The sequence below is a fragment of the Capra hircus genome, chromosome 4, assembly GCF_001704415.2.
Source record: "Capra hircus breed San Clemente chromosome 4, ASM170441v1, whole genome shotgun sequence".
NCBI lineage: Eukaryota > Metazoa > Chordata > Mammalia > Artiodactyla > Bovidae > Capra > Capra hircus.
In genome coordinates, this window is record NC_030811.1 from 104,558,889 (window position 1) to 104,581,103 (window position 22,215).

A 22,215-nucleotide genomic window follows, 5' to 3' on the forward strand; every position below is an offset into this window, starting at 1 on the left:
TTGAAGCTTTAAGGACCCCCTTAGCCGGCCTACTGTCTTGGTTTCCTGTGAGACGAATGCTGCTTCTCCGAGTAAAATAAACAAAAAATAATCCTACTGCACAGGACTACACATTTGTATTTAAGACTATTTTTAAAGACCAGTTTTAGGCTAATAGACAGACTGAGAGACATTACAGAGATTTTTCTATATACCCTTCACCTCCACAAAGGCACAGCCATCCCTACAGAGTGGGACATTTGTTACAACTGATGAACCCACACTGACACATCATTATTACCCAGAGTCCATAGTTTACATTTAGAGTTCACTCTTTGTGATGTGCATTCTATGGGTTTGGAAAAATGTATAATGACACATATCCATCATTATATTACCATGCTGCTGCTGCTGCTAAGTCGCGTCAGTCAAGTCCGACTCTGTGCGACCCCATAGAGGGCAGCCCACCAGGCTCCCCTGTCCCTGGCATTCTCCAGGCAAGAAACTGGAGTGAGCTGCCATTTCCTTCTCCAGTGCATGAAAGTGAAAAGTGAAAGAAGTCACTCAGTAGTGTCCTACTCTTCACAACCCCAGGGACTGTAGCCTACCAGGCTCTTCCATCCATGGGATTTTCCAGGCAAGAGTACTGGAGTGGGTTGCCATTCCCTTCTCCATACCTACAGAGTTATTTTCACTGCCCTAAAAATCCTCTGTGCTCTATTAATTCCTCCCCCTCTCCAAACCCCTGACAACCATTGATCTTTTTACTCTTTCCACTGTTTTGCCTTTTCCAGAATGTCAGGTAGTTAGAATCATATAGTAGGTTGCCTTTGCAGAGTTGCTTCTTTCACTTAGTAATATACATTAAAGGTTCCTCCATGCCTTTTCTTTTTTTAAAAAATATTTATTTGGCTGTGTCAGGTCTTAGCTACAACACACAGGATCTTCGATCTTTGTTGCAGCATGCGGGGTATTTAATTGTGGCGTGCGAACTCTTAGTTGTGGCATGTGGGATCTAGTTCATTCACTCATTCACCTACTGAAGGATATTTTGGTTGCTTCCTAGTTTGGCAGTTATGAATAAAGCTGCTGTAAATATCTGTATGCAGGTGTTTGTAAGTTTTCAACTTCTTTGGGTAAATACCAAGGAACATGAATGCTGGTCTGTAAGCTAAGAGTATACTTAAGTTTTGTAAGATACTGCCAAACCGTCTTCCAAAGTGGATGTACCACTTCCTATTTCCACCAGCAACATATGACAGTTCCTGTTGCTCTGCATTCTGCTCAGCATCTGGTGTTGTCAGAGTACTGGATTTTGACCATTCTAATAGATGTGTGGAGTACCTCATTTTAACTGGCATTTCCCTAATAACCTATAACGTGGAACACCTTTTCATATGCTTGTTCACAGTGTGTACATCTTCCTTAGTGACCTGTCTGTTAAGGTCTTTGGCCTATTTCTTAATCAGCTAGTTTGTTTTCTTCTTGTTGAGTTTTAAAAGATGTTTGCACATTTTGGATAGGGGTCTTTTATTAGGTATGAACAATGGGTACTTGTGCGATTCATATCTATATTCACAGACATCAAGGGTGAATATGCTTTCCTGCTTTATCAACTTCAAAATGGATCAAACTAACTCCTAGCAAAATATTCTTTTTCAATATGCAAGAGCCTAGAGTCAGTTCCAAAAATCTCACCAAAAAAAAAAAAAAAGAAAAAGTGAATCACTTCAGAAAATTCTCTTAATCTTACTTAAAACTTACTTTAAGTCCTATGTAAAACTTTAAAATCTGTATTTTTTGTGTGGTTTAAATTTAGTCTTAAAAATTTACTATAGTTTATAGTGTATTACAGAAATACGATTCCTAACTGCTACTTACTTTTACTTTACTTAAATAGATGATACTTAACATTATGGTACTAATAAACTTGACCAGAAAAGAAATGGAATTACTTGAAAAATCAATGATAATTAATTTAATAATTAAGATTATAATCTGATTTTAAGGTACAGAAAAGTTTTTAAAATAGAAAATGACAAACCCCTCATTATTCATGTCTTTGAGAGATTTGGTTTTCTTTTGACTAATAAATTTTTTTAACTTTTTAAAAACTCTGAAAAGATCATTTTGAAAAGACTATCCTGATGAAGCATTAAAAATAGAGCACAAAAAGACTGTGACGATAATATTATGCTTTGCTTTCCCAGTAACTGTATATAAGTTTATATATTTTTACAACCAAATATAAACATGAATAGTCTCTTCGCTAATTAAGAAGTGTACAAAAGGAAGAGTCTGGCTAAAAACAAGAGCTTTAGGAATTCAGTGAGAGCAGTTACACACTCAAATTTTTTCATCATGCTCCAGCTACATACTAAGTTACCTGCTCATTCTGTTAGATTACAAAAATGTATAAAATCCATGTCTATTTAGGCTTAAAAGTGTTCCACACACAACTGAATAAAAGCCTGTGTAGTAATGGTTTGTGATTTTCTAGATTATTAGCCAGGGATCTTATTCAGAAGAGTTAAGAAGTTATATTTCTATTTCCAGATCTCAAGGTGATGGAGGTGTTGGTGGTACATCTCTGGATAGCAATTTTTAAAAACAGGAAATACCACAGAAATCAACTATCACATCTATGTTCAGTTCAGTTCAGTTGCTATGTTATACATGATAAAAGTATTTGCCTGATCTGTAAGAAAGGTTAATTTGAATAAAAGCAATCATAAATGTGCCCCAAATCTTAAGAATATTCATAGTAAATGTATTTCTAAAAACTAATCTGAAATGCACACCAAGAGAAGCAGTGGAAATAAATGTCTATCAACAGAGAAAAGAAAAATTGTGGAACAGTCTTATAATACAAGAAAACACACTAAACAGACTGTACTCCCACTTTAGTAACCAGATACACACACAGAGAAAAAGACTTTACAGAGATATTTAAAAATATAAATATGTAAGAATTCTAGACAATTATAAATTCTTTTTTTCAGCTGAGAAAAATCAAGATTTAAAAAAGAGACTTAAAATAATACTTAATGACATGAGAAAATGTTATGATTTATTAAATAGGTTATAAAACACTACCTGCAATATCATCTGAACTCTCTATTTTTTGAACTCTATTGTTTAAATGGTAATTTAAATTTTTTTAATTTTCTAAATGTAAATAATCAAAATATAAGAGGGTATATACATCAAAATGTTAGAAACAGCTATCTGGATATTAGAATTATAAGTAGCTTATTTTGAGATTTTGGGTATTTTCCAAATCTTCTGCAGTGACTACTGTTTCAAAATTAGAAGAAGGATTTTAAAAAAATAAGAGAGCTGTGTCATATAGAATTTGTAAGTGTGGATGTATATTCTGAGAAAGTCAAACACAGAATTCATAGAAATTCTAACTTTAGATGCAAACCTCAAATCTATCTTGGAAGACACATTACAAGTTAAATAAAGAGGTTAGTATACATCACCATAAAATATTTGTCACTGCACAGGGGTCCCTCTGACTAACAGGCTGGGGCTCTCTCACAACTGCAAGTGCCAGCACGTAGTTTATCACTGGCTGTGGGAACAGAGTTGGAGACTTTAGAAAAGCCAAAATATTTAAGTGTTTAGAGTAAATGAAAACTGAAGATAACTGAAAAGTCCAACACTCAGAAATATTAGTGGAATGAGAATATGACAGGCAATTATAATTCAGTTTATTTATTTATTTTTTTTAAATTTTTTTTTTTTTAAATTTTAAAATCTTTAATTCTTACATGCGTTCCCAAACATGAACCCCCCTCCCACCTCCCTCCCCACAACATCTCTCTGGGTCATCCCCATGCACCTGCCCCAAGCAAGCTGCACCCTACGTCAGACATGGACTGGCGATTCAATTCTTACATGACAGTATACATGTTAGAATTCCCATTCTCCCAAATCATCCCACCCTCTCCCTCTCCCTCTGAGTCCAAAAGTCCGTTATACACATCTGTGTCTTTTTTCCTGTCTTGCATACAGGGTCGTCATTGCCATCTTCCTAAATTCCATATATATGTGTTAGTATACTGTATTGGTGTTTTTCTTTCTGGCTTACTTCACTCTGTATAATTGGCTCCAGTTTCATCCATCTCATCAGAACTGATTCAAATGAATTCTTTTTAACGGCTGAGTAATACTCCATTGTGTATATGTACCACAGCTTTCTTATCCATTCATCTGCTGATGGACATCTAGGTTGTTTCCATGTCCTGGCTATTATAAACAGTGCTGCGATGAACATTGGGGTACATGTGTCTCTTTCAATTCTGGTTTCCTCGGTGTGTATGCCCAGAAGTGGGACTGCTGGGTCATAAGGTAGTTCTATTTGCAATTTTTTAAGGAATCTCCACACTGTTCTCCATAGTGGCTGTACTAGTTTGCATTCCCACCAACAGTGTAGGAGGGTTCCCTTTTCTCCACACCCTCTCCAGCATTTATTGCTTGCAGATTTTTGGATCGCAGCCATTCTGACTGGTGTGAAGTGGTACCTCATTGTGGTTTTGATTTGCATTTCTCTAATAATGAGTGATGTTGAGCATCTTTTCATGTGTTTGTTAGCCATCCGTATGTCTTCTTTGGAGAAATGTCTATTTAGTTCTTTGGCCCATTTTTTGATTGGGTCGTTTGTTTTTCTGGAATTGAGCTGCAGAAGTTGCTTGTATATTTTTGAGATTAGTTGTTTGTCAGTTGTTTCATTTGCTATTATTTTCTCCCATTCAGAAGGCTGTCTTTTCACCTTGCTTATATTTTCCTTTGTTGTACAGAAGCTTTTAATTTTAATTAGATCCCATTTGTTTATTTTTGCTTTTATTTCCAGAATTCTGGGAGGTGGATCATAGAGGATCCTGCTGTGATTTATGTCTGAGAGTGTTTTGCCTATGTTCTCCTCTAGGAGTTTTATAGTTTCTGATCTTACATTTAGATCTTTAATCCATTTGGAACAAGACAAGGGTGTCCACTTTCACCGCTACTATTCAACATAGTTCTGGAAGTTTTGGCCATAGCAATCAGAGCAGAAAAAGAAATAAAAGGAATCCAAATTGGAAAAGAAGAAGTAAAACTCTCACTGTTTGCAGATGACATGATCCTCTACATGGAAAACCCTAAAGACTCCACCAGAAAATTACTAGAGCTAATCAATGAATATAGTAAAGTTGCAGGATATAAAATCAACACACAGAAATCCCTTGCATTCCTATACACGAATAATGAGAAAGTAGAAAAAGAAATTAAGGAAACAATTCCATTCACCATTGCAACGAAAAGAATAAAATACTTAGGAATATATCTACCTAAAGAAACTAAAGACCTATATATAGAAAACTATAAAACACTGATGAAAGAAATCAAAGAGGACACTAATAGATGGAGAAATATACCATGTTCATAGATCAGAAGAATCAATATAGTGAAAATGAGTATACTACCCAAAGCAATTTACAAATTTAATGCAATCCCTGTCAAGCTACCAGCCACATTTTTCACAGAACTAGAACAAATAATTTCAAGATTTGTATGGAAATACAAAAAACCTCGAATAGCCAAAGCAATCTTGAGAAAGAAGAATGGAACTGGAGGAATCAACTTGCCTGACTTCAGGCTCTACTATAATTCAGTTTAGATATGTCTTTCATGTTATACTTTAATTATGTGGAGGAAAAAATATCTATAAAAATGTTTTCCTGAAAAAGTTAAACATAGAGCTTCCATATGCTCCAGCAATTCCTAGAGAAATGAAAACATATGTAAACACAAAATCTTGTATGCAAATGTTCGAAGCAGTTCACCAACTCGAGAATGTACAAATAAACTGTAGCATGTCCATTCCATGAACATTATTTGGCAATACAAAGGAATGAAGTACTGATAACTGTGCTACTGCAAGGACGAAACTTAAAAATACTATCCTACATGGAAAACGCCAGAAACCAAAGGCTACAAATTGTATGAGGCTATTGACTGAAGCAACAGAGCATGCACGCAGGCACTGATATGCAATGTTCAGAGCATGCACACCAAGAGAGGCAGAAAGGAGAATACTCGGCTCTGTGTGTGGCTGAGGGAGGGAAGGCTGGGGCCAGACAGTGAGGGACTGCTAATGGGCACAGTGGTTTTCACTGGATGGCAATGTGCTAAAACTGATTATGGCAATGTTTGCACAACTCTGAATATATTAAGAACCATGAATTGTACACTCTAAATAGATGAACTGTATGGTATATAAATTATATTTCAATAAAAACTGTTATTAAAAATAATTATGTAATAGGAAATTATAAATCAATCTCATTTTTCAATTTTAAAAAAGCCCTGTATTGCTAAACCTGGAAGTCCCAAGCATTGCTTGTATTTTCTCAAAAATCATTAGTCTTCTCTATCAGACTCTTCTTGCCAAGCTTCAAATCACACTGAGGCACTGCTAATGTCATAGAAAAGGGAAGGAGAAGTACATTAGTATTCTATCCAGTCAGGTTTCTCAAATCATTTCAAGAACATTTAACAAAGGAAATAATGTAATATAAAGTAAACTATATATCAAAAATGCTAATCTCTGACTTCTTACAGAAACAGTTACTAAATAGGCTCTTGACAAACAACCAGTTTCTGCTTTAACCAAAAGGAGACAGTCCTATGAGGAATTAAAATTATAAAGAATATTTTAACTTATTATTTGGTATTTATACTTAATAATACCTATTGTCTCGAGTTTTATTACTATTATTGTGGATAAATTTAAAGCCAAACTAATTTTCAGTTTTTAGAGAGCATTATTAAAACATTCATTCTTTACTGTTGCAATGTTTTCAGTTGCAATTTGCTTTGGTTGCTGAGTTTCAAAAAACTGATTCCACTTGTAAATAATGAGAGCAATTTTACTTTTTTAAAAGTAGTATTTCCAAACACTTTTAAAAAATATATTTGGCAAACACATTTGACTCTAAGTGCCTCAGTATTATCCAAGAGATAAATAACTTTTATTGCTTTTAGTATCTTTTAAGAATTGATGCTTTTGAACTGTGGTGTTGGAGATGACTCCTGAGAGTCCCTTGGACTGCAAGGAGATCCAACCAGTCCATTCTGAAGGAGATCAGCCCTGGGATTTCTTTGGAAGGAATGATGCTAAAGCTGAAACTCCAGTACTTTGGTCACCTCATGCGAAGAGTTGACTCATTGGAAAAGATTCCGATGCTGGGAGGGATTGGGGGCAGGAGGAGAAGGGGATGACAGAGGATGAGATGGCTGGATGGCATCACTGACTCGGTGGACACGAGTCTGAGTGAACTCTGGGAGTTGGTGATGGACAGGGAGGCCTGGCGTGCTGCGATTCATGGGGTCGCAAAGAGTCGGACACGACTGAGCGACTGAACTGAACTGAACTGAATGTTTTTTAATCTCTTATATTTGACAGAAAATCAGCAACACAGGTGACTGACAAGACAGACATCAGAAATACTAATACTGACTAGATACCTGCCAAAAATATTTCCATACCATTCTGAAGTCATAAAAACTAATAGTGCTCAACTGATGATGACATGAATATCATCAATGGAATACGTTAGTAATGAGAAGGGAAGTAGGAGTTTCTGTAGCAATAAAAGTCTACTCTCCCATACTTGGACTTACAAATCTGAAATACCATTTCTTACTTGTAAGACTGCACAGTAGAAAGCAACAGCTACTTCTGACTGAATGAATCCTGACCTACCAGGAACTGCTTACTGAGTCTGTGAGTCCGAGCATGCCCTGGAGTTAGTTGCATCATTTCTATGCCACTTCTGACCAGCCCAGGCTTAATGTTCATAACTGCACAATTATTGACACTAGTAATACTGTCTACTCAATTCAGTATTATTATATTTAAAGAATAAAATACTATAGATTCCAATACAAAGGCAGGTAACATTTATCAGCATCTACTATGTCCTACTTACTGTGCTTTACCATTAGGTACCAGTGTTACCCCCAAAAGCTTTAAGAATGTCAACAGCATAAAAACTTATTTTCACTTGGTTTACACTAATGTTTCCTACCAATGTAGGAAACATGATGTATTTTATGCCGATCATTTATTCAAAAATTTATACCAAGTTATTAACAACTTGAAAGGCATACTGCTTTCCCATACTACATACACCCTTAATTATGACCCAGTTCTTAAATTCTTAACTCCTAATATCTCTAATAAATGTCTTTCTAATATCATAGGATTTTTGATAGAAAACTGATAGATTTTAGGATATAAAAAGTTGAGAAACAATGTACCAGACAACAAAGGACAGGAAGACAGTCTAAGAAGGTTGTTTCAAATAAATACGACCTATTTCACAACTCTTCCTAGAGCTAGTTTAGGGGTAAAGGGAAGGGAAGAGATAAAGGAAAACAGGCTGATCTGTTAACTGTTAAACATTTCTGGTAATGGGAAGAGACTGGTGCATAGGCAACAGGAGTATGGGGAAGGCCTCTGCTATTTACCTTCTACTTTTGATTTGAATGGATACATTATTAAAAATAAGGAGAACTTGGAGTTTCTGTTAATTTTAGTGGTAGCAGTTGAAATTGATGAGTAAAATAGTAAATATTGTTCAGTAAAATAGTAAATGTTGTATTTTAGCTATGTATTTAAATTTTTCATCAGTACATCTGAGTATATTTCTTTGGCAACCAAAAATATTACTCCCTCAACTAGGAACATGACTCCTATCATGTGGACAGTTCAACTCTAGGATTAGAAAAATCGTCTTTTAATTACCTAATGGCTGAAAGAAAAAGTAATGAAGATCCTAAACAAGATAGAATCTGTATAAACTTACTCAAGTGCCAGTTGGGGACCAGTTTCATAAAACTTAACAATTTAGGTCCCTGGAATGCAATCTAACAGGCCAAGATCTTTAGACTTGCTTCCATTTCAAGAAAAGCTTCCCCTGTTCAAAACTGTTCCAACAACTACCGCTTCTTAAACAAACTTCAACAGCAAGCTCTTCAGCAAGGGCACAGGAAACCCAAAGAGCTGTACAAAGTATGACTTTTGGTCAGGAAATGAGCTTCTGATCAGAGTGGTAAAACTGAAAGCTCTCTTTTATATCTATTACTATTTGAAGTGTATCACCTACTCCTTTGATTAAAGTCCTCTCCACCCAAGCTCCTTTTGTGAAGGGAAGAAAAGGTTAGTGTTTTAAATGTGTATTTTCAATAGCAAAGAATTAATATATTTTAGTTGAGTTGTTGACTTTATCATACGTTGGCTCGAGTCAACAGTAAGTACCTACTCCAGATCTGTTTCTTAAAAATAAGTATAAAAAGGATTTTTAGTGAAAGACACTGGCATAAGACCATGAAACTCCATACACTCAAACTTAATGAAATGAAGAAAAATAAATTAAAAGTTTATCTTATGTACCTTTTGGGCATGTTTAAATGTTGCACACTGTAAAATTTGAAAATTAATTAAAAACAATAAAATATCAAAGAAAAACATCAATCTGGAGAAAAGAAAGAAGTATGCAGAATTTCATTTAAAAATCTAACCATTCCATTTCTTATCCTTCAAAGAATACAAGAGATAAATGGGAAGTTCTGAAATCTTCCTCTGATACCAACTTTGCAGAGAAGATGTATAAGGGGGATAGACCAGTATTCAAAGAGGAAGGACTCAGAGAGAAGGAAAAGCTACTCACACCTCAACTGGTCATCAGACATTTAAAAACCATCAGGCTAAAAAAAAAGTCAGGCTTACCATGTCATTTTTCCCTAACAAAGAGATATATGGCAGATGACTCAAAAAATATATATAAATGGCTCAAAGATAATTATTTCCAGCAACAAGCAAGATTTATCAGAACAGAAAGACCAATGACAAAAACACTGAAAGAAAAACCATGGAAAACAGGTGGGAAAAAGGAGGAAGAAATTGCTATTGGAAGTTCCCCTTTCCAGTTGTGAAATAAGAGTGCCACGGCCAATATCCAAACATCCACCTATTTTTTTCTATCTGCTAGTAAATGTAAGTAATGTGAAATGCAGGCTGGACGACTCACAAGCTGGAATCAAGATTGCCGGGAGAAATATCAACAACCTCAGATATGCAGATGACACCACCCTAATGGCAGAAAGCAAAGAGGAACTAAAGATGACGGTGAAAGAGGAGAGTGAAAGCTGGCTTAAAACTCAATATTCAAAAAATGAAAATCATGGTATCTGGTCCCATCACTTGATGGCAAATAGATGGTGAAAAAGTAGAAACAGTGACAGATTTTATTTCCTTGGGCTCCAAAATCAATGCAGACATTGGCTGCAGCCACAAAATTAAAAGACGCTTGCTTCTTGGAAGAAAAGCTATGACAAACCTAGACAGCATATTAAAAAGGAGAGACATCACTTTGCTGACAGCGGTGCATACAGTCAAAGCTATGGTTTTTCCAGTAGTCACGTATGGATGTGAGAGTTGGACTATAAAGAAGGCTGAGCACCAAAGAATTGAAGCTTTCGAATTGTGGTGTTGGAGAAGAAGACTCTTGAGAGTCCCCTGGACTGCAAGGAGATCAAACCAGTCAATCCTAAAAGATATCAACCCCAAGTACTCATGGGAAGGACTAAAGCTGAAGCTCCAATACTTTGGCCACCTGACACCAAGAGCGGACTCACTGGAAAAGATCCTGATGCTGGGAAGGACTGAGGGCAAGAGGAGCAGAGGATAAGATGGTTGGATGGTATCACTGTCTCAATGCACATGAGTCTGAGTGAACCCCGGGAGACAGTGAAGGACAGGGAAGCCTGGTGTCCTGCAGTTCATGGGGTTGCAAAGAGTTGGATATGACTTAGCAACTGAACAACAATACTGACTTATTGACACTTAATATACCAGTCATTATACTTAGCATTTTAAATTCATTAACCCGAATTAACCCTTACAACAATCCTGTGAGGTAGAATACTCCATTAATAAATGAGGAAACAGGCAAAGTGGTGATCTGCCCAAAATTACAAAGCTAAAATGCTAGAGCCAAGATTCAAAACCAAGCTATTTGGTCAGAGTACTCTGTGATAACCTAGATGGGTGGGATGTGGTGGGGGGGAGGTTCAAGAGGGAGAAAACATATGTATACCTATGGCTGATTCATGTGGATGTACGACAGAAACCAACACAATATTGTAAAGCAATTGTTGTTACTGTTCAGTTGCTGCGTCATGTCTAACTCTTTATGACCCCACGGACTGCAGCATGCCAGGCCTCCTATTGCCATCTCCTGGAGATTGCCCAAGTTCATGTCCATTGAATCAGTGATGTCATCCAACCATCTTATCCTCTGTCATCCTCTTATCCTTTTTTTTTTGTATTTTTGTCAATTTTATTTTCAATTGTAAAGCAGTTATCCTCCAATTAAAAATAAAATTAAAAAATACACAAAAAAGACAATTCCAACTGTAAGTTTTAACAACAAAAACAAAACCCAAGCCATCTGGTTGCCAAACCACAGCTCCTGGCCAATGAAAATGAGTTTACAATGTTAATTTATATCATGAAAAGGTTATATTCAGGGGAAAATAGTAATCAAGACATTGACTATTCAGTAACAATAAACAGTATCAACCATAAGAAAGACATACGGATATACATCTTTAAAATATCTGTATTATCATCTAAATATAAGGCAATGACCACTGGAAACAGAAATCAACAAAAATTTTAACACCATCCAGCTCATGATAAAACAGATGGACATAAAGGGGGCTATATGGAAACTAATATAATTAATATGGCTGAATTAATATGTAATGAGGGATTTCCAGGTGGCACTAGGTGCTAAAGAACTCTCCTGCCAATGCAGGAGATGTAAGAGTCATGGGTTCAATCCCTGGGTCAGGAGGATCTCCCGGTGGAGTGCATGGCAACCCACCTCAGTATTCTTGCCTGGACAATCCCATGGACAGAGGAGCCTATAGTCCATAGGGCTGCAAAGAGTCAGACACAACTGAAGTAACTTAGCACGCATGCCAATATGTTATGAATTCTTTATCTAAAAGTAAAGACTGTATCCTCATTTTCAAATACAGAGAAGTAAGAAAAAATGAATCATATATTAAGCTACAAGGAAAATCAATGAGGTTTCCAAAAACCTACAGTCTATACTATAATGCAATAAAACTAGAAATTGAATTTTTATTAGGAAGAGAAACTTTAACCATTTGGAAGTTTAAAACAAAGCAAACAAAAACTCTCATATTTTAAACAGAATATCAAAACTGAAATTGCATAATCTCTTGAAAATACAAATAATGGAAACATATGAGCCAAAATTGAGCTCAGAAGGTAAATCTTGGCATAAAATGCATAAAACACGTACATTACTAAACAGTAAGTATCATGAATAAAAAAATTAAGCATTAATCTTCAGAATCCAGAAAAAGAACACTGCATATGCCAGGAAGGCAGAAGAAAGGCAAAAACAGATCAAAGTCAGAGGGCAAGGAACTTGAAAAAAGAAAAACAGGAAAATAAATTCAACACCTTAAAAAATTTAATATATAACCTAGTAAATTTAATTACTCAAACTCAAATATATACAATATTAAAAATGAGAACAGAAAAATAACTGCAGATAAACAAAAAGCTGAAAGAATTATAGAAAAGTACTTTGTGAAATTCTATGAAAATACACTTGAAAATTTGGATGAACTAGATTATATTCTAGGAAAACAAATGAAAAAGTTGAACAAAAGAGACAGAAATCAAAAGAAACCAACAGGCATGGAATAAACTGAGATTTACTAAAGAGCTATAATCCAAACACATACTAATCTGCTTCATAGGGGAAATTCTTTCAGATCCAAGTAACAGATAACAGAGATGAAATTTACACCATGCCAGAACAGAGGAAGGAAATCTCGCAAAATCTTTTTTATGAAGCAAATATAACACAGAAATCTAAGGATTACACTATAGAAAGAGAAACTTTCAGACCTCATTTCTCAATACTGAAACAAATATAGTTAAATATTAAACACTTCAGTTGCTACTATATATTTTAAACAACTCCATAAATGAATAGTATCATTTCAGAAGTGTAACTATGATCAATTAAGTATTTAAAAACTCACCAGATTATAGGTTATGAGTTAAAACAACCTTCATTTCAAAGATGAAATGGCATTTCACACCTAATGAATCATTTTTGATTTAAAGAAAACAATTAGTAACATATGCATGTATGTTTGATGTTAGTCTTGTCAAAGTGAGTGCTCTAGCTTTCTTTTAAATTGAGGTATAACTGACATATGACATTATATTAGTTTTGGGTATACAACATAATTCAATATTTGTATATATACAAATATTTACTGAATGATCACCACAATAGTCTAGTGAAACCTGCCACCATGCATAGTTACAAAAAGCTTTTTCCTTGTGATGAGACCTTTTAAGATTTTCTTTCTTAGCAACTTTCAAATATGCAATGCAGTATTATCAAGTATACATACCATGCTGTGAATTATATCCCCATGACTTTAGTACTAGAAGCTTGTGCTTTTTGACTCCCTTCACCCATTTTAACTACCCCGCTATGGTGTTTCCTGTGGTCACGTATGGATGTGAGAGTTGGACTGTGAAGAAAGCTGAGCGCCGAAGAATTGATGCGTTTGAACTGTGGTGTTGGAGAAGACTCTTGAGAGTCCCTTGGACTGCAGGGACTTCCAACCAGTCCATTCTGAAGGAGATCAGCCCTGGGATTTCTTTGGAAGGACTGATGCTGAAGCTGAAACTCCAGTACTTTGGCCACCTCATGTGAAGAGTTGACTCATTGGAAAAGACTCTGATGCTGGGAGGGATTGGGGGCAGGAGGAGAAGGGGATGACAGAGGATGAGATGGCTGGATGGCATCACGGACTCGATGGACGTGAGTCTGAGTGAACTCCGGAAGTTGGTGATGGACAGGGAGGCCTGGTGTGCTGCAATTCATGGGGTCGCAAAGAGTCGGACACAACTGAGTGACTGAACTGAACTGAACCCCCTCCACCCTGGCAACTACCATCTGTTCTCTGTATCTAGGAGATGGTAGATTTTTGTTTTTGATACCATGTATGAGTGATAAGATATGGTATTTGTCTTTATCTGACTTATTTCACTTAGTATAATACCCTCAAGGTCCATCCATGATGTCACAAATGGCAAGATTTCCTTCTTTTTATGGCTGAATAATAGTATTTTTTATCTATTCATTTTCGTGATAAATTCATCTATCAACAGACAGTTAGACTGCATCCCTATCTTGGTTAAGTAATTCCATAATGAACATGAGGGTGCCTATGCTTTTTTCAAGCTAATATTTTCTTTTGGATAAATGCCCAGAAATTGAACTGCTAAATCATATAGTAGTTCTATTTTTAAATTTTTTAAGGAACTGCTATGCTGTTTTCTGTAGTAACTGCACCAATTTACATTCTTACAAACAGGACAAGAATTCCCTTTTCCAAAAAAAAACAAAAAACAACAACAAAAAAAGAATTCCCTTTTCTCCACATTCTCACCAATACTTGTTATCTCGTGTTTTTGGTAATATTTTCTTCAAGTATGAGGTGATAGTTCATCGTGTATTTGATTTGCATTTCCCTGATGATTAGTGATATTATTCAGGTCTTCTGCCTGTTTTTTTAGATTGTTTTGCTATTGAGTTGTCTGAGTTCTTTATATATCTTGGATACAAACCCTTTATAGGATATATAATTTGCAAATATTTTTTCCCATTTAGTTGTTCAGTTGCTAAATTGTGTCCAACTCTTCGTGACCAGGCTTCCCATTTAGTAGGTTGCCTTATATTTTGTCTATGGCCTCCTTTGATGTGCAGAAGCTTTTTAGTTTGATGTTGTTCTGCTTGTTTATTTTTTCTTGTATTGTCTTCACTTTAAGTTTTAAATCCAAAAAAAATCATCACCAAGACTCATATCAAGGAGCTTACCACCTACGTTTTCTTTTAGGATTTCAATGACTTCGGATCTTATATTCAAATCCTTAATCTTTTTTTTTTTTTTACTTTGTTGAATATCATCAATTATTGGGTCTTTTACTTTCTTGAACTAGTTGCTTGAATCTAAGACACAGAGGAAAAAAACTCCAAATGATGCTTTTGAAAAACAGGTCTTACATTTTTTTAATTGAAGTACAGTTTGATTTATAATATTGCATTAGTTTCACGTGTGCAGCAAAGTGATCCATACACACATACATACATAAATGTTCTTTTTCCAATTCTTTCCCATTATAGGTTATTACAGCATATTGCATATAGTTCCCTATGGTACACAGTAAAACCGTGTTTATCTATTTTATATATAGTAGTCTGTATCTGTTAATCCCAAGGTCCTAATTTCTCTCTCTCCCCCTTTCCTCTTTTGTAATCACTAGTTTGTTTTCTATGTCTTTGAGTCAGCTTCTGTTTTGTAAGTTCATTCGTATCATTTTTTTAGATTCTACATAAGTGATATCATAGTATTTGTCTTTTATCAGACTCACTTTACTTAGTATGATAATTTCTATGTATATCTATACTGCTACAAATGAAAATATTTAATTCTTCTTTATGGCTAAGTAATATTCCATTATATAACATATAGCACATCTTCTTCATCTGTTGACGGCCACAGGTTTGCTCCATGTTTTGGCTCTTGTAAACAGTGCTGCTATGAAATTGGGTGCATGTATCTTTTTAAGAGTTTTTTGTCTTTTCTGGATATATGCCCAGGATTAGGATTGCTGGCTCATATGGTAGCTGTATTCTTAGTTTTTTAAGGAACCTCCATACTGTTTTTCATAGTGGCTGTACTAATTTACATTCCCATTAACAGTGTAGGAGGGTTTCCTTTTCTCCACACCCTCTCCAAGATTTATTATTTGTCGACTTTCTGATGACAGCTTTTCTGACTGGTGTGAAGTGATAACTCATCATAATTTTGATTTGCAATTCTCTAATAATTAGCGATGATTAGCATATTTTCATGTGCCTGTTGCCCATCTGTATGTCTTCTTTGGAGAAAAGTCTAGTTAGCTGTCCTGCCCATTTTTTGATTGAGTTGGTTTTTGATATTAAGCTGTCAGAACTGTTTGTGTATTTTGGAAATTAAGCCCATCTGTGTCAGTTGCATCATTTGCAAATATTTTATCCCATTCCATAGGTTGCCTTTTCATTTTCTTTATGGTTTCCTTTGCTATGCAGAACTTGTAAGTTTGATTAGCTCCCATTTGTTTATTTCTGCTTTTGATTCTTTTGCCTTGAGAGAGAGACTGACCTAAGAAAACACTGGTAGTATGATCTATATCACAGAATACGGAACAATTCGTGTCACAGAATGTCTGCCTGTGTTCTCTCCCGGGAGTCTTACTCTTTCTTTCTTGTTTGGCCCTGCTGGGTCTTTGTCGCAGCACACGGGCTTTCTCTAGCTGTGGTACACAGGCTAAATTGCCCAGTGGTATGTGGGCTCTTAGTTACTTCACTAAGGAAGGAGCCTCCACATCCCCTACATTGCAAGGTGGATTCTTAGCCACTGGACCACCAGGGAAGTCCCTCTCCTAGGAGTTTTATGGCATCACATCTTTATTTATGTCTCTAAGCCATTTTAAGTTTATTTTTTTGTATGTTGTAAAGGGGTGTTCCAACTTCATTGATTTATATGTGGCTGGCCAGCTTTCCCACAACCACTTGCTGAAGAGACTGTCTTTTCCCCACTGAATATTCTTGCCTCTTGTGTCAAAGATTAACTGACTGTAGGTTTGTGGGTTTATTTCTGGGCTCTCTATTCTGTTCCATTGATATATACACCTGTTTTGGGGCCAATATTGCACTCTTTTTATTCCTACAGCATTGCAGTATTGCCTGAAATTTGGGAGGTTATGCATACAGCTTTATTCTTTTTCTTCAGGATTGCTTTGGCAATTCTAAGTCCTTTGTGGTCTCATATAAATTTCAGTATTATTTGTTATAGTTCTGTGAAAAATGTCATGGGTAATTTGACATGGATAACATTAAATCTGTAGATTGCTTTGGGTAGTATGGCCATTTTAACAATATTAATTCTTCCAATCCAAGAACCTGGGATACCTAAACATCTTTTAGATGTCAATATTTATATTCTATATATTAAAGTTAAGTTGTATGTTAGAACACACAAAGTGTATACTGGTATAAGTTCTAATAAATATAATATATCCACCCTTGTAACCAAATCTCTGTCAAGATATACAACAATTCTACTATCCCGTAAAGTTCCCTCATTTGGGGCCTTGATTTGAACACAAGATTTGTCTCTAAAGTCCATAGTCTTTTTCACACTATGCAACTTCTTTTAAAAGGGCCCAATGCGTAAATGTATTAAACAAATACAAAAATAAAATAAAATAAATAAAACAAAAATAAAATAAAATAAAAATTCTATTTCTAACCATCAATTAAGGTAGCTGAAATATGGAAAAATGAAAAGTGGAAAATACTTGAGATTCCCTCCACTAAAGTCAGACAGCCTAGGTATTTAATATCTGTAGCAAACAGACTGCACCACTTTCTCTTTACTAATTTCCACTAAATAAATAAAAATACTCTTCTTCCTTCCCCAAGAGTTAAAGAATTAACCAAGAAAGGATGAATGTGACAATAATAACCATCTCCTATGTTCATCTCTTATATCTTCAATTAAACTAAAAATGCTTCAGGGCAAGACCATTTCTTACACATGTGAGGCAAGCACTACACACTTTAGTGATTACTATGGAAGGCAGTGAGGAACTGGAGAAAACAGAAAACCTTTGGAGTCAGCCAAATCTGGATTCAAATCTCTTCATATTTATTAGCTATATAACAACGTACAAGTTACTCAACTTCTCTAAGCCTCAGAACATCACATGTAAAGCGAGGCCTGTATTTTGCCTTCCTATCAATGTCTGGCTTCTCAAATAGACAATCTACATGAAGACCCAGGCGAGTAAGGCCCTACCTTGGACCTCAAGCTTTTGGGGGAACTGCTGTGGCCCTCTTACAGCCATGCCTCTTCCCAAAGGGTGAAGAGACTCTGGGGCCAGAAGGGCATACACATCATGAGCCCACACCTCTGCCATCAACTTTGCTCTGGATAACCTAGACTCATGAGTTCGTTGTTCAAACCACACCAGATCTGATTCCCAGGGTCTACAAAGGCCTACTCCTGGTCTCACTCTCTGAGAAAGTATATATGGAGTATGAAGGTGAAGACTAGGCAGTTGACACATATGCATAAAGCCATCCCTCAGAGTATAGAATGGTGTGAGTGACAGGAAGAGTTATGGGTTCAGGCACAGAGGGTAGGGTGGGCTCAGCATCATGCAGACACATTCTGGCATTCAGCTCGGAAGAATCCAGGACTTCATTCAAGCATGAACCTCAAGGTCTATAGGAAGGTTTATATATAAAGAATGAATGGATAAAACAGATTTTATGTAACAGTTGGTTGATTTAATTTAGTATGTATATGGTATGTAGGTAGACATTTTGTATTTGCTCCAGACTCTGCAAATGTTACAAATGGGCCTGTCTGTATCTACTGCTAATAACCTATGTATTGCCGTATTCACTTTCAAGTAGTTAGTCACTCAGTCGTGTCCTATTCTTTGCGGCCCCATGGACATGGCAGATTCTTTACCACTGAGCCACCAGGGAAGCCCATTCACTTTCAAATATTATCCTAAAGTGCCAGCCTGCAATGCAGGAGACCCGGGTTCGATCTCTGGGTTGGGAAGATCCCCTGGAGAAGGAAATGGCAACCTACTCCAGTATTCTTGCCTGGAGAATCCCATGGACAGAGGACCCTGATAGGCTACAGTCCATGGGGTCGCAAAGAGTCAGACAAGACTGAGCTACTTCACTTTCACTTTAGTCATCCAACATTATCACGAGTTAGGTTTCATTAATCCCACTGCACAGGTAAAGAAACAGATATGGTTAAGAAACCTACCCAGCTCCTTTTTCTGTTATCTCCATATCACTCTCTTCTTAATTCCCAAGTATCCTCCCCTCTTGGCATATTATCAGTTTTTCACCCTCCAAGACAATAGGCCCCTAATCCCTACATCTAGTGCTTATATTCTGTGACCTCGCAATAGTACCTAAGACTGTTCATAATCTTTTCTTTTTTAAAACAAGTTTCCCTTTGGTGTGTAAGGCTACACTATTTTAGTTTTCTCTAAGCTTTTGCTCTTTTTCTGTCTCCTCTTCTTTCTCAGAATTTTGGTGAAGAATGAGTAAGATAATGTTTTTGGAGAATGTCAGCATAAAGCATATATATTCAATAAAAGATAGGATTTCTTTTTAATATAAAAAGAATGCCTACCATTTTTAAGTATAGTGCCAATTACTCTACTAGGTGATACACACACACACACACACAATTCCATTTATCCTAAAACCCCTAGAAAATTGAAGTTTAGATTGGCTGACAAATTAACCTGATTAGAAACCTGGCTCCAGCATTTTCTAGCTTTATGATACTGAGTAAGTCACTTAACTTCCCTGAATTTCTGCTTCTCCATTGTGTAATTTTATAATGTCCTTATAAATGAATTAAATGAGAATGAAACACAGATATAAAAACACAAAGTACATGGTAAACAGTCAGTAAATGTTAACTTTCTTCTCGTTGCTACCAGGTGAATACATTAATTTTTTATCCTTCCCTTGTGTGCATTTCTAAAAACTGAGTCCTTGATCTCTTGACTTTCTTTCTTTTTATAGTCTATTCCTATACTCTATCACACTTCAGAGTCCAGCCCCTCCAGAAAGATAGTTTTGAATTATCCATGACCATGTCTAAGTGTCCAGGCCCACATCCCAGGGCCTACTACATCAAATTGCTCTTTTTTCTCATCAAGAGTGGAAAGCAGAAGACTTGGTAGAGGAGACCTAAAGTATTACACAGACAAACTGAGAGGATGGAGATAAAAAAGCTAATGCCATGGCTGCAAGCTCGCCTGAGAAAATTAAAAACTGGAAAAGGTTTTCATAGATCGTGTCCAAAATTTTCTCCTCTTTCCCTCATTCTTCAGACATGAAACTCTAATCCTTCTATTTCCCTCATCCACAAGGCCAAAAATGTTCCCATTCCTCTGAATTCCCTTACATTTCAATGCTCCATTCATCTAATACCTAATTATACTCTGTCTTCTGTTACCAGTTTTCTTCCATTTACATCTTATCTTCCCAACTATCTGTAAGGTCCTTAAGGCCAACAGCCATCTCTCATACTCTTAGTAATTCTTCATAATGCTGATTGACCAATGCTATACAGATATGGTCAGGAATTCAGAAACCATATATTAGGATGTTTTCAGATATTTTCCTGCCATGGAAGGAAAACTTTTCAAATCAAAAGCTTCAGAAATCTTCCACAAATAGGCAAAGTGTGACCAAAAATGGGAAAGTGTGACAAACAGAAAAGTTTCTATTTCTTTCTCGAGGATTTCAATTTTGGTTTTAAACAGGAAAAAAATCCTTTAACATAAATTTCCTTAGCCATGTATTAATACTTTATAAATTATTTCCAAGAACTGCACAGGTATTCTTCAAAAATTACTTATGCCAGCATACCTCAGAGGTACTCCAGGTTCAGTTCCAGACCACCACAATAAAGCAAATCACACAAAATTTTTGGTTTTCAAGTGCATACAAAAATTACGTTTATTCTATTACTATCATCTGTTAAATGTTCAACAGGATTACATCTTAAAAAAACAATGTACATGCTGTAATTAAAAATACTTCATTGCTAAAAAATGCTAACCATCATCTGAACCTTCAGCAAGTCATAATCCTTTTGCAACAGTATCAATAAAGATCACTGATGATGGATCACCATAACACATATAATAATAAAAAAAAGTTTGAAACATTGAAAGAATTGACAGAATCTGATAGAGAGACATGAAGTGAGCAAATGCTGTTGGAAAAACTGACGCTGACAGCCTTGCTTAGTTGAAGACTGCCGAAAACATTGAATTTGTATTAAAAAAGGCAGTATCTGAGAAGCATAATGAAATATGCCTGTATTTTCTAATATAGTTACTACTCATTATATTAATTTCTGTAGGAAAGTTAATTCTTATAACTGCAAGCCTCAAAAATCACTAACACAGACTGATGTGCTGCTTATTAAATACTAAATAATTCAAAAACCCAGGTGATAAAAGTTTTTAGTTTAAAGTTTATTAAAGATATCATTTTCTTTGATATATTTAATAATTGGGAAATTTTGATTAAATTACATTTTTACTGTGATCAAAACAGAAGAACTATAGGGTAATGAAACTGATTTGCTTATTTTACCTGAGTAGCTTTATCTTTCATGCATGAGGGGTAATGAACATGAGGATCCCGTGGCCACTGTCCTGTGAGATAAGGTCCTGTTATGGTATCCAGGGAAGAGGTTCGCCTTATTGTGCTAGAGGTTCGAACTTGCTGAGATTTGGGCCTGTCCACTATAAAAAGTGAAGGAAAAAATACATTAGTCATAGAATAAAGTAAAACTTAAAATTATTTAAACTTCATAGTTTGTAAAATACCATCCTGCCAATTGTCCCCACAATGTATATTTACCCTAAAAGCCATCCTGTATGAGCTGATGAAATTTATAGACCAAAGGAAAATACATTCACATATTAAACTTTGCATATACTGTCACACCCTACAAAGCTCATTCATTTTAGAGACCTATTCTTAACCCTCTATATCATCTCCACTGCCATTATTTTAATTAAGACTTCATCATGTCTCAACTAAACTGCCAGTTTCCTAACTGCCATCTCTGAATCCACACTAACTTTATCTTACAGGGTCACCTCCCTCCACTGCTAAAAAAAAATTACCACGGTTTATTCAGTCTTTCACTCAAAGGCCATTATTTTTCACAACTCATCTCCCATATAGCTCAATACTTAATGGCTTGCTACCACCACTCCTCCATAAACCTCTGCTAACTACTAAGAACCATAACAACCTAATAAACTCCAATGTCACAAATGTGAAGTACTCGCTTCTCTGCCTCTATTCTATCATCTCCTGCATCTAAAATATTCCCCTTCTCTGTACACTTGGCAAAAACTTATCTTCAAGACCAGCTCAGGTGTCACGCTGCCTCTGTGAAACCTTTCTCAGTGCCCTTCTTTTCTTCACCTCTGTCCTTCTT

General features: G+C 35.9%; 1 protein-coding gene across 1 annotated transcript in view; it reads right to left on the reverse strand.

Annotated features, from left to right (window-relative positions):
• GLCCI1 (glucocorticoid induced 1) overlaps nt 1–22,215 on the reverse strand; it is a 109,310-nt gene that overhangs the window by 58,112 nt on the left and 28,983 nt on the right. Inside the window, exon 2 of the mRNA XM_005678965.3 lies at nt 21,357–21,508. Within this exon, the coding sequence (XP_005679022.3) occupies nt 21,357–21,508 (152 nt within the window). The remainder of the gene's footprint in view (nt 1–21,356; nt 21,509–22,215) is intronic.